Source organism: Acanthisitta chloris, unplaced genomic scaffold (assembly GCF_000695815.1).
Source record: "Acanthisitta chloris isolate BGI_N310 unplaced genomic scaffold, ASM69581v1 scaffold2330, whole genome shotgun sequence".
Classification (NCBI taxonomy): Eukaryota; Metazoa; Chordata; class Aves; order Passeriformes; family Acanthisittidae; genus Acanthisitta; species Acanthisitta chloris.
Window position 1 is genome coordinate 17,289 of NW_008653161.1, and position 10,751 is coordinate 28,039.

Below are 10,751 nucleotides of genomic sequence, written 5' to 3' on the forward strand. Positions count from 1 at the left end.
GGATCTTGCCACCAATACACTGATTCCACATTAATGCTTTGGCCTTAGTTCTGGTTCACAAGTTGAACTTTATTGTTTAGCTTCCTTCCACCGTTCACATTTTCTTCCTTGTGACAGAAGTGTGACAAAAGTAATGAGCTGAAATGCTTTACATGGATGTGGTCTTACAGTGTTGCTGTATTTGACAAATTAAATGAAGGTAACAAAGCTTTGAGTCTTGGGGAGTTCTTTTCTCTAACGCAAGCTGCAGTGAGTGTTCAGTTATCAGAACAAGTAAGGTACAACCACCGAGAGCACTAGTTCCAAATGAAGGAATGGTCAAAGCAAACAGTTTACAGTATTAAAAAACAGAGGTCGACCTCATCTGAATAAAAACCCCATTGAAGAATGTTGCCATAGGTCATAGGAAAGAACGAACTAAACATGCTTCAACAGAGACACAACTCTTCAAATATACACAATGCAGCATTTTAATACACAGCAACCTGCCTTAGCTATGACAAAAGTAAGGGATCTGTTACAGTTTAACAAAAATAGAGCTTATATACATTTCTCTGCACATACATTTTATGAATGTTTTCCTTTTTGTTTCAGAACTTGGTACAAAACATACAAAAAAGGTTGGCACGTTATGTAAGCTACCTGCAGCCAACAGCACTGTCACTGTTCCTCCACAGCAACCTCAGTGCTGTTTGCTTGTTATTTCTCCTTCACTTCAATTCTTGATACAGCACAGGGGAGCTGAATGTGTCTCAAGACCTTTCCACAAGCAGTGCACCTGCTTCTTCACCTGCAGCCACAGCTTTGACAGACCTGCTTGCAGCCTGGAGTGCACAGTGTTAAAAATCAGCAGTTCTGCTAGTATTTGTTAACTGAATAGTCTGAGAAATAGTCTAAAATCTGAACTAATGTTCTGCACGTGATTAAAATGAGATGTACAAAAATATGCATTTGTGCTTTGAAAGCCTTAGCATAACCTTCATATCTTAAAACAAAAAAAAACCAAAACCAACCTATGTTTGATTTCTAACTTATTTACAAATTTTGAAGTACTTTTTACATCACAGAACAAAACAGCATTTTATCGGGGAGGGGGGAAAGCAGTACAAATTATAATGCTGCTATAAATTATAGTCTGGAAACTTCTTCTTTTTAAAAAGCAACAGGTTCATCCTAGGAGGGGGTAGCACAATATATGGACTCACCATAAAATTTGGATCAGTGTAATAAAAATGATGGCCATGTGTACAAACACCACTGTATAAAAAAGGATGGTGATCAAGTGCCACGATAGGGTGTTTTTTGTGTAAAGCTTGATGAGATCTTGCATGGTAACATCTGTAAGATGGCAGAGAACCATGTGGACGGCACCAGCTATACAGAATATGCTTATTTTCCTTCATATGATCAATTTTAGGGGACTTCAACTCCTGATCTGTAAAACAGGTGGTGCTCTGAGAGAGCCTCTATAATAAAAAGGTTGTTTTAAAAGGTGCCAGGTTTGGTGTGTTTATTTTACACTGTATCCAGTTTATTGTTGTGCATGTTCTCTTCAGAGTTATGGTTCAGAAAGCTGAAGAACATGGATAAAATTGGAGCAAATTTATGCTAGATAAGTGGGAGGTTTTTATGCTTATCAGGCCATTCTGAATCTACTTGGTGACCTATCCCTGTGAGAAACAGCTGTGTGAAGTGTTAGTGAACAGTTGTATCAATTGCAAGGTTCAACAAATGCCTATTCAGTATTAGAAATTAGTTTCAGAAGTACATTTTCTGCCACAAAATAGTATTTCCAAAGAGCACTTAAGTCATCTGTGGGTTATATAGCCATTCTGAAAACAATTTTTTCCTGTAGATTTCAGAGAAGCTTAAAAATGATGAATAAAATATTTCCTTCTTGTCACACAGTCTGAAATTTCACTGGAAAGGAAACATCATCCCCTTTGTAGTCAAGAGTCTGTAAGTGATTCACAGTGAAACTGGTAGAGCAAGAGGTCTGGTTTTCTCGACTTGAGTGTCAGTTGTTGTTTTCTGATGGGAGCCTGAGACTCTTGCATTTTAAATCATCCAGTGTTTTCCAGTGTTTGTAGTTATTAGCCAAGTGCTGCATCAAAACAGGCAGGTGTGCAAATGCTGAAAAGAACAGGAGAAACAGTTCCATATTCAGGACAGGCACAAGAAGCCCAACCGCAGCTGAAATTGACATTCTCCTACTCTTTTGTTCCTTCAGCTCCTTAAACTAATACTAAAAGGGGAAAGATGTGCTTTTTTAGTCCCTCTTTCAAGAAAATCACCTTTTTTAATGCATGATGACTATTAAATCATGCTGACATGCAACCACAGTGGTCTCAGTTTCTGCTGCTCAGAAGAAATACACTGCCAAAGGAAAAAAAGATATAGATGGAAAAAGCTTAGTTTTAAGCCAAAAAAGCTTAATTTTAAGCCATTATTCCTCTTTTACATGGATTTCCTGGTGTGTGCTCAACTCTGTACAACTTTTGTGTGTGGTGAAACAGGCTTCAGCAGCATCTCTGCACAGATCCTGTGCTGTACTGCTTCTATATGGGTACTGCCCCTGAAAAAAGTGTACTCAAGGTCAGTTTGAGATGAGTCATTTCAGTCTGTAGGAGCCTATACCTCAGAGCATGGAAGGAAAAAGCTAAAGTACTCACCATCCCACGCATCAAACATATCTGTTATAAAGTAATCAATGAAGGAGATCTGAGACTTGGGGATGCTGCAGGTGTTTCTGTCAAACACTGGCATCACAACAGGCAGTCCCTGTCTCTTCTCTTCATCAGTCTAAGGAGACAAAACTCCAGTTAGCCCCTAGAGCTCTGCTGACATTCATGCTGGAGCAGCAAAGGCCTAGGGGGTTAGGTGAACTGCAGAAGGAGATTTGAGACAGACCTTGGAGGTGAACTGCCTTAGCTCCATTTGCTTCACTGCCTCTGGAACAGGGGCTGGAATCAACATCTCTTCCCTTTCACAAGCACTCTCTAACTGTAGTGCTGTGATTGCACTTAGCTCTGGCAAGACAGAAAGCTCTAATCTGGTGATTAGGGAACACCAGCTAAACCATGGAAAATGGTTGCTGAGTCCTTTAGCAGAGGACAGGTTTGATTTCACCTTTGTTTCCACCTCTCAGTGGCTGTTTCAAACCTGTTGTCCTCTGAAGTAAGAAGAAGCTGTTGCTGATGCTGTTTTTTTCTGCTGGTATCAGGTTATAGGATGAATGGAGGTAAAGGTCTGCCCTTTAACTCTGTCCACAACTGGAAAAAGCCTGGGTTTGCACTCAGTGTGGTGGAGGATAAAACCACCTCTACAGTTTCCTAGAATTTAATTACCAAAGAATTCCCATTTTAAGTAGTACAGGCAGCACCTAATGCTGGAATTGGCAGCAGAGCAGTGCCCAGAACTAGCAGATGAGGTGAATGAACATCAGAACAGCTCTCAACACCTCACATTGCTCCAAGCAGACTACTGCCTATGCTGGGCAATTTAAAGCTAGCTCATGATACCTTGACTGAAAGGGAGATACAGCCTAAGTGATGCCTGATCTTACTTAGGATGTGACAGAATTTATTCACTATGATTAAAATGAAATTCAGACATGTTGTGGGTACTATTTACAATTTTCTTTCAGTAATAACTATCACATGTATGACTTGAATTTGGAGAGTGGCCTTGCCTGCTTTTATGTCTCTCCACTCATAGCTTCCACCATTACTGCAGATAAAAGCTAAGATTTTATCACCTGTTCAAATAAAGAGCTAAAAGTGTGTTTCACTTTCAGGAAGCTGATGCATTTCTATTGGAAAAATGAGTATGAAGAAAGGAAGTTGAGCTTCCAGTTCTGTCTGGAAAGATCCTGTGTGATAAGTACTTACACTGTCCACATGGCTGCACTACTGGCCTGGCACATCATCTGCCTACAGTGACAATAGCTCGGGTGCCACCTTAGAAGAGAAAGGGGCATCCCAATGGTTCAGTGAGGGCTGCATCTGGCATGGGTTGCCATGTATCTCCATGGAATGCTCCAGGCTGGGGCAGAGTGGCTGGAAAAGGCCCTAGGGGTGCTGGTGACAGCAGCTGGCTGGACATGAGCTCAGGTGTGCCCAGTTGGGCAAGGGGCCAATGGCATCTGGTCTGTACCAGCTGCACTGTGGGCTCAGGACCAGGGCAGTGCCTGTCCCCCTGCACCTGGCACAGCTGAGGCTCCTCAAGTGCTGTGTCCAGTTCTGCACCCTCACAGCAAGAGTGACACTAAGGGGCTGAGCATGTCCAGAGAAAGGATGGAGCTGGGAAAGAGGCTGGAGCACCAGGAGAGGCTGAGGGAGCTGGTGGGGCTGAGCCTGGAGAAAAGGAAGCTCAGGGGAACCTTCTTGGTCCCCACAGCCACCTGACAGGTGCAGCCAGTTGGGGTTAGGCTCTGCTCCCAGGGAGCAAGTGACAAGACGAGGAAACAGCTTCAACCTGCACCAGGGGAGGTTTAGGTTGGACATCAGGAGGAACTTTTCCATGGAAAGGGTTGTCAGGCATTGGAAAGGGCTGCCCAGGGCGGTGCTGGAGTCACCATCCCTGGAGCTGTTTGAGGAGAGACTGAATGTGCCACTTGGTGCCATGGTCTGGTTGACATGGTGGTGTTAGGTCATAGGCTGGACTTGATGATCTCCAAGGTCTTTTCCAGCCTCAATGATTCTGTCATTCACACTCTCTTCAGGGAAGGTACTGGAACTAGAAGCTTGGATGATGATGGTCTTGAATTTCAGCCAATTAAACTGACTAAGGCTAATCAAATCATTTTGTTTCAGCCACATGGAGAAAGCTGAAAGCATAAAACCTCCTTTCCATCATTCCGTACCATGAGCTTCATGGAAAGCAAACTAGCTAACTGCCTGGTGTGAGTTCTGTGTGAAATTGTGGGAGCAGTTCTGACTGGGGACAGGAAACACACTTCTGGACCATGTAGTGACAGCAGGCAGACCCTGTGTGGAACAGCAGAGCAGACAATGTGCACTTTCACCCAGAACATTAACAGTCATCTTACAAAAACACACATACCTGTGCAAAATACTCCTCTGAAATCCTCCCTGCCCACTCGATGCACAGCTCCAGGGGGCGACAGGGGTTTGCTACGTCTGCACATTTAATCATCATGCGCTTGATCAGGGTCTGGTTGTCTGGGAAGTTCTTTATGTTGGCTGTGCATTCGGCGTCGCTGCCCTCGCTCTGTGAAGGAGAGTTGGTTACAGGGGGCAGTGGCCAACATCCCCAACTAGCAGGATTGAGGGTGTCATTACGAGCTCCTACTGGTTAGCAGGCACCCAGCCTGCTGCCTTCTAATTTCATGCAGAGCACAGTTTGGAGGAGAAAATTATGTCTGAGGACTGCAGCTCTGCTAAGTGACTAATGATATTCCCAGTACGTACAACAGTGGTGAAGATTCTCAGAACTCACAGCAAAGTTTGTGAAATAAAGAGCCTCTTTATGAGGAGGATGGTACCTTTTCTGCATCCCAGCCTTGCCCTGTTGGGAGAGGACCATGATAGGGGATACATCCACCATGCAAGCTGATAAGCAATCCTCAATGCTGAGTGTTTAAGGGGTTGGTGATGGTAGGGGACTGCTTGATTTAGAGCAGTTTCTAGAGTTTGACTTTAACACCTAAATGAGAAAACTGAGGCAGGCACAGGGGGGTGACCTGACTTTCATGATTGTTTCTTTTATAGGCAGAGAATCTCGTCTCTGCCATTCAGTTTCAGTATGTTTGCAAGCAAAACTGCCTTCTTTGTGCCCGATTTTGAACCCTCAGCCTGGAATAACCTCTGGTCTTAGTCCCCAGATGGGGTGAAGGTCTTAGATAATCTATGAGATTAACAGTAATGTGAAGTATTAGATAATCTACAAGATTAACAGTAGGAAAACACACGAGTAGCAGCAGACTGACTGGAGAAAGTCTCTGCTTGTTAGACAGTAAAATACCAAACTGTTTACTGACTGCTCTGGAGAGCAGGTGGAGGTGACAAGGTAGTTGTTACAAGTCTGCTGTGGCATTATATTGTGGGTCTTGAACAGTCTGGGAAGGCACAGGTGTATTATGTTCCTTATGGAGTAATAAAAAGACTCTACCTCAGCTCCCCATGGCATTAACACTGTTCTCAAAATAATGCATTTGTGTAATTATGGCCTCCCTGCACTGCTGAATTCAACTCAAAAACTGAACATAAGTACTTTGTACCACCATGACTAAATTAATGTCTTTGTGGTTTATAGGGAACTATTTTTCAGTGACTTTTGCCAATTCAGGCATTAATCTTCTGACTTTATGTTTGGCAGTTAATTCTTTCTCAGCAAGGGCAGCCCAGCAAAGAGGTGCCAGATTAACTCTCCACCTTAAGTGCTGTTCAAGATCAAAAATAGAAAGAGCCACTGTTAACAGTAAAGAACAGAACAACCTAGTACTGGAGGAAAACAACAAGTCTGTAGTACAAGTGGTTCTGTGCTCCACTTTTGCTGTGAGAGAAGTTCAGCATCATTTGTGACATCCAGCTCGGAGTGTTGGATGTTGGGAAAGTGGAGCTCAGCAGTTCCTAGAAGCAGTCCAGTTCAGCTGACACAATCCTGTCCCTAAAGTCATAAATCCTACCAGTCCTCACTGCTCCCTGCACCCCTGACAGTCTACAGTGCAAAAGGTTCAGTTATGGGCAACTAACAGAAGATACTTCTAATTATTTTTAGTGTCACTGACCTGCAGTTTTCTCTGATTTTGTTTTTTCCAGTGCTCCCAACAAAGCACTGTTTCCACTAAGGTGGGATAAGGTAGTCTTTCCTTAGGTAACACTACCCTGGAGAACTCTGTCAGGCACTGAGTGCTCAGCCTCAAAAGGCAACAAGAGAAGGTGAGAGCAGGATGAGAAACTCAGAGGCAGCTTTTGAAATACACCCTGGTGATGGACCATTAGGGTGTGTAACTGGTAGAAAGAAAGGCCTGGACATCTCTTGGTACAATCAGGCGTGGAGAGGTCTCAGGAAGTTATTTTTCAGGACTTGAAGGCTCCAGACTGCATAGGCACAAAAACATCAAGGCAGGTCCCTCAGTTACAACCCTAGGCTGAGGAAACTGCCACTGTTTGGAGGCAGGACCACACACACAAGTACCAATCTGGCTCCACACACAGAATTTACCACGTGAAAAACCACCCACCCACATAGTTTCTGAATACAAGATGCTGTTGAAGGCAAAACATATAAAATGAAGTATTTAAATGAGCTAAGGGCAGTGCCAGACATAGAAAACAAGAAAATAAAAGTAATTTTTCACACTTTGATGTGTGAGGTCACAAATTCAAGTGTGTCATTTGGGCATTACCACATTGCAAATGAATATAGTGTGAGTGAAAATGATACTTGAGAGTGGAAGAACTTCACTGGAGTGCCTGAGGGTGTAGAGTCCCACAAGCACTCACGTGTGAGCAGGTCTCCTCGGATGCCATGGGCTTGTTGATGCTGTTCACAAATTTGTTCACATGCTCAAAGTGCTTTGTCATCTCTGTTGCCAAAACCATGTCAATAATGGCCTGACGCAGTGTCCGGTAGCGATTCCTAAGAAAGAAAAATGAATTCCTGGTCACAAACCTGCCAGAAGAGCTCTGCCCTGTCCTCATCCCTGCCCAGACTCCGCTACAAAACACTGCTCAGGGGCTGACCCACATGAGCTAGCACCTTCAGAGTCAGGGATACTCCAGGGATGGACTAGATCATACCTTTTCTGAGTTCCTTCGGCCCTGTTATTTTTACCTAGTGAAAATCAACCCCTTGAGGTCAACAAAAATTTACAATTCACAGAATCAGTCGAGTTGGAAAAGACCGCTGAGATCATCAAGTCCAACCTATGACCTAACACCACCACGTCAACTAGACCATGGCACTCAGTGCTATGTCCAGTCTGTCCTTAAGCACCTCCAGGGATGGTGACTCCACCACCAGTTTCATAATGCTGTAACACTAAGACAACTTCTCCAGGAATGGCACCAACATGTGTCCATCTCACTGCATGTTGGCTTGAAACTCAAATCTTAGCTTCTACAAAAACAAAGTGTCATGGGAGGCAGACAAATTCATTATCTGTTTCGGGTCAGGCCCTTTCCCTTTCAGATCTCTTTCTCTCTCAACTTGTCCCTGCAAAACCCAGGCTGAATCAAATCAATGGGAACTCCCAGGCTATGTGCATGAACAACCAGCCACAAGGAGCCTCCAGAGCTCCTCTGCCACCACCCTTTCCATCCCACGTGAACACAGAAGTGCTGGGAAGTATAGGACCTTGTGCAAACACAGCATACAGCATCTAGCTGCTGGGGTGGAAAAACATTCTCCAAAAGGTAATTTCCAGGGTCCAGCAATGAAAAAGCAGTGGGACAAGGTGCAGCTTTGAGGCTGTCAACTGGACCATGCCAATGTAATCCGTAAAAGACTATTAAGCATCTCTGTAAGCTTCCAAAAATTACAAATTGGAAGATGGGGGAATGAAAGCCTTTTAAAAAGTCATGTCTACATAGGATTCTGGAAGAGGTTCAGTATTAATATCTGTGTTTAAATTATATATTCTGGTTTAGAAGGTAGGCCCTCAACTAAAACTACCAAACAAGCAATCCACACATCCACACATGCACACTCCGCTTCTCCAGGAGACCCACCTATCAATATTCTTGAAGATGTTGCATTTGCTGTCTTTAGTTGTCAGCTGAAAGGCCAGTGCTGTGTGATGACTCTCCAACACAGCTGTGTCATTGTAAAGAACAGCTAATTCACTGCCTGCATTGCACAGGAAAGAGTTGGTCCGTCCAGGGTGGTCTACGTCATGAATGGTGGCAGCTATTAATGCAGCTACCTCATCTAAATGGTCCAGACTGCCCTGCAGGAAGAGAAAAAAATCATGATGTGCCACAGAAAATTACAGTAAATATTTTCTGATCATTTCCATGTACCCACAAATACACTGATGTAAGCTTCAGTGGAGGGATCCTACCTCCTTGCAGTGATTTTCCACTCACTGCACCCACACATAACCTACAGCAAAATTCCCTCCCACCCTTACCCAAATTCTCTTTATTTAATGAAGCTTTTTGCCGTTCAGTCATCTAAGCAATATCTTTGGACTCAGCTCTCTAATGGAGAGGTTGTCTAGTGGTTTTCTTACACTTTGTGTGCTCACCTGAATCTCTCTGTATTGACTCTGCTCCTACACACCTTGTGTGTTTTAGAATAGGATAGTATAGACTATTCCAGTTGGAAGAGACCTAAAGTGACCATTAGCCCAACTGCTTAACCACTCTGGGGCTGACTGAAAGTTAAAGTACATTATTAAGGGCATTGCTCAGATGTCCTTTCAACACTGACAGGCTTGGGGTTTGGACCACCTCTCTAGGAAGCCTGTTCCAGGGTTTGACCACTTTCTTGGAGAAGAAATGCTTCCTAATGTCCCATCTGAACCTCCCCTGGCACAGCTTTGAACCATTCCCATCCATCCTATCCCTGGGTACCAGGGAGAATAGCTCATACCTCCCTCTTCAAAGCTTTTGCAAAGCTTTTTAAGAGCTGCTACTAACAGCTAGTTACCAAGACACAAAAAAGAGAGATTTTCCCTCTCTGCCCCCATTATGGCTCCTTAAAAATGTATATTCCTTTCACTAGACTTTAGAGATGCCTGTTGGCATCACAGGGAGACTTCAAAGGCAGAGAGACCATTACTTAAGTGAACATCTGTCTTTTGATGAGTGGCATACACATTGAAATCCTAGCCCAAAAGGACTCCTAGGTGATGGTTCTACCTTAACTCTCTCCTTCCCAAGAAAGAAGGCAGTAGCATGCAGGACATCGGCCGCGTGTGTGGAGTTGTGGTATGAATTGGAGGAGTGGTAGTTGGCTTCAATCACCTGCAGCCACGCTCGCAGCGTTGCTTCCGAACAGTTCAAGAACTCAGAGACCCCAAACCGGGCAAAAACTTTTAAGCCCAAGTACACTAATGGCCTGAAAAATGACAGAAAGAAAAAAGGCATTGCTATGAAACAGGAGCTTGTGATGTTCTAAAAGCCATCCATTCAACAAAGAAACCAACCAGACCTTGAAAATAATGAGGTGTGAGGAAGTGCACATATCTAGCCTCTTAGAAGCCTGACAAGTTTACAAGTTATTCTATCTGCCACCTTTTCAGACATCATTTTCACAGAATCACAGAATCAATCAGGTTGGAAAAGACTTCTGAGATCATCAAGTCCAACCCATGACCTAACACCCTAAGTGCCATGTCCAGTCTCTCCATAAACACCTCCAGGGATGGTGACTCCATCACCTCCCTGGGAAGCACATTCCAGTATCTCATAATCCTTTCTGGGGGAAAAATTCTTCCTAATGTCTAGCCTAAACCTCCCCTGGCGCAGTTTGAGACTATATCCTCTTGTCTTATTGCTTGTTACCTGGGAGCAGAGAGAAACATTTTAATGTTTTGTAGAAAAGACTCAGTTCCACTAGAGTTTCAACAGTTCCTGCTATTTTGTTAAAAAACACTATCTTAAAAGGCCAGGTCTTTTGTGGGTTTAGTATTTGTCAATCAAACAAAAGTACATTTATTTTTTCCTGAGGGGAAAAAGTAGACTTTGAACACAACATGGGCACATCCCACAGGCTAAAAGCCCTTAGACAAAGAAGGGTCAAATGTCAACTCCATGTGTTTGTGTGTGTGTACCTATAAT

The 10,751-nt window shown here is 43.7% G+C and overlaps 1 protein-coding gene across 1 annotated transcript; it reads right to left on the reverse strand.

The window, feature by feature from the left end:
• Positions 1-2,017: 2,017 nt before the first annotated feature.
• Positions 2,018-10,029, reverse strand: LOC103806897 (high affinity cAMP-specific and IBMX-insensitive 3',5'-cyclic phosphodiesterase 8B-like; the record flags this gene model as incomplete). The annotated part of the gene is made up of 6 exons (XM_009079610.1): positions 2,018-2,133; positions 2,673-2,802; positions 5,065-5,232; positions 7,470-7,605; positions 8,697-8,914; positions 9,831-10,029. Coding segments are annotated over 6 exons (967 nt in total), but the record flags the coding sequence as incomplete, so codon positions are not given.
• Positions 10,030-10,751: the final 722 nt, after the last annotated feature.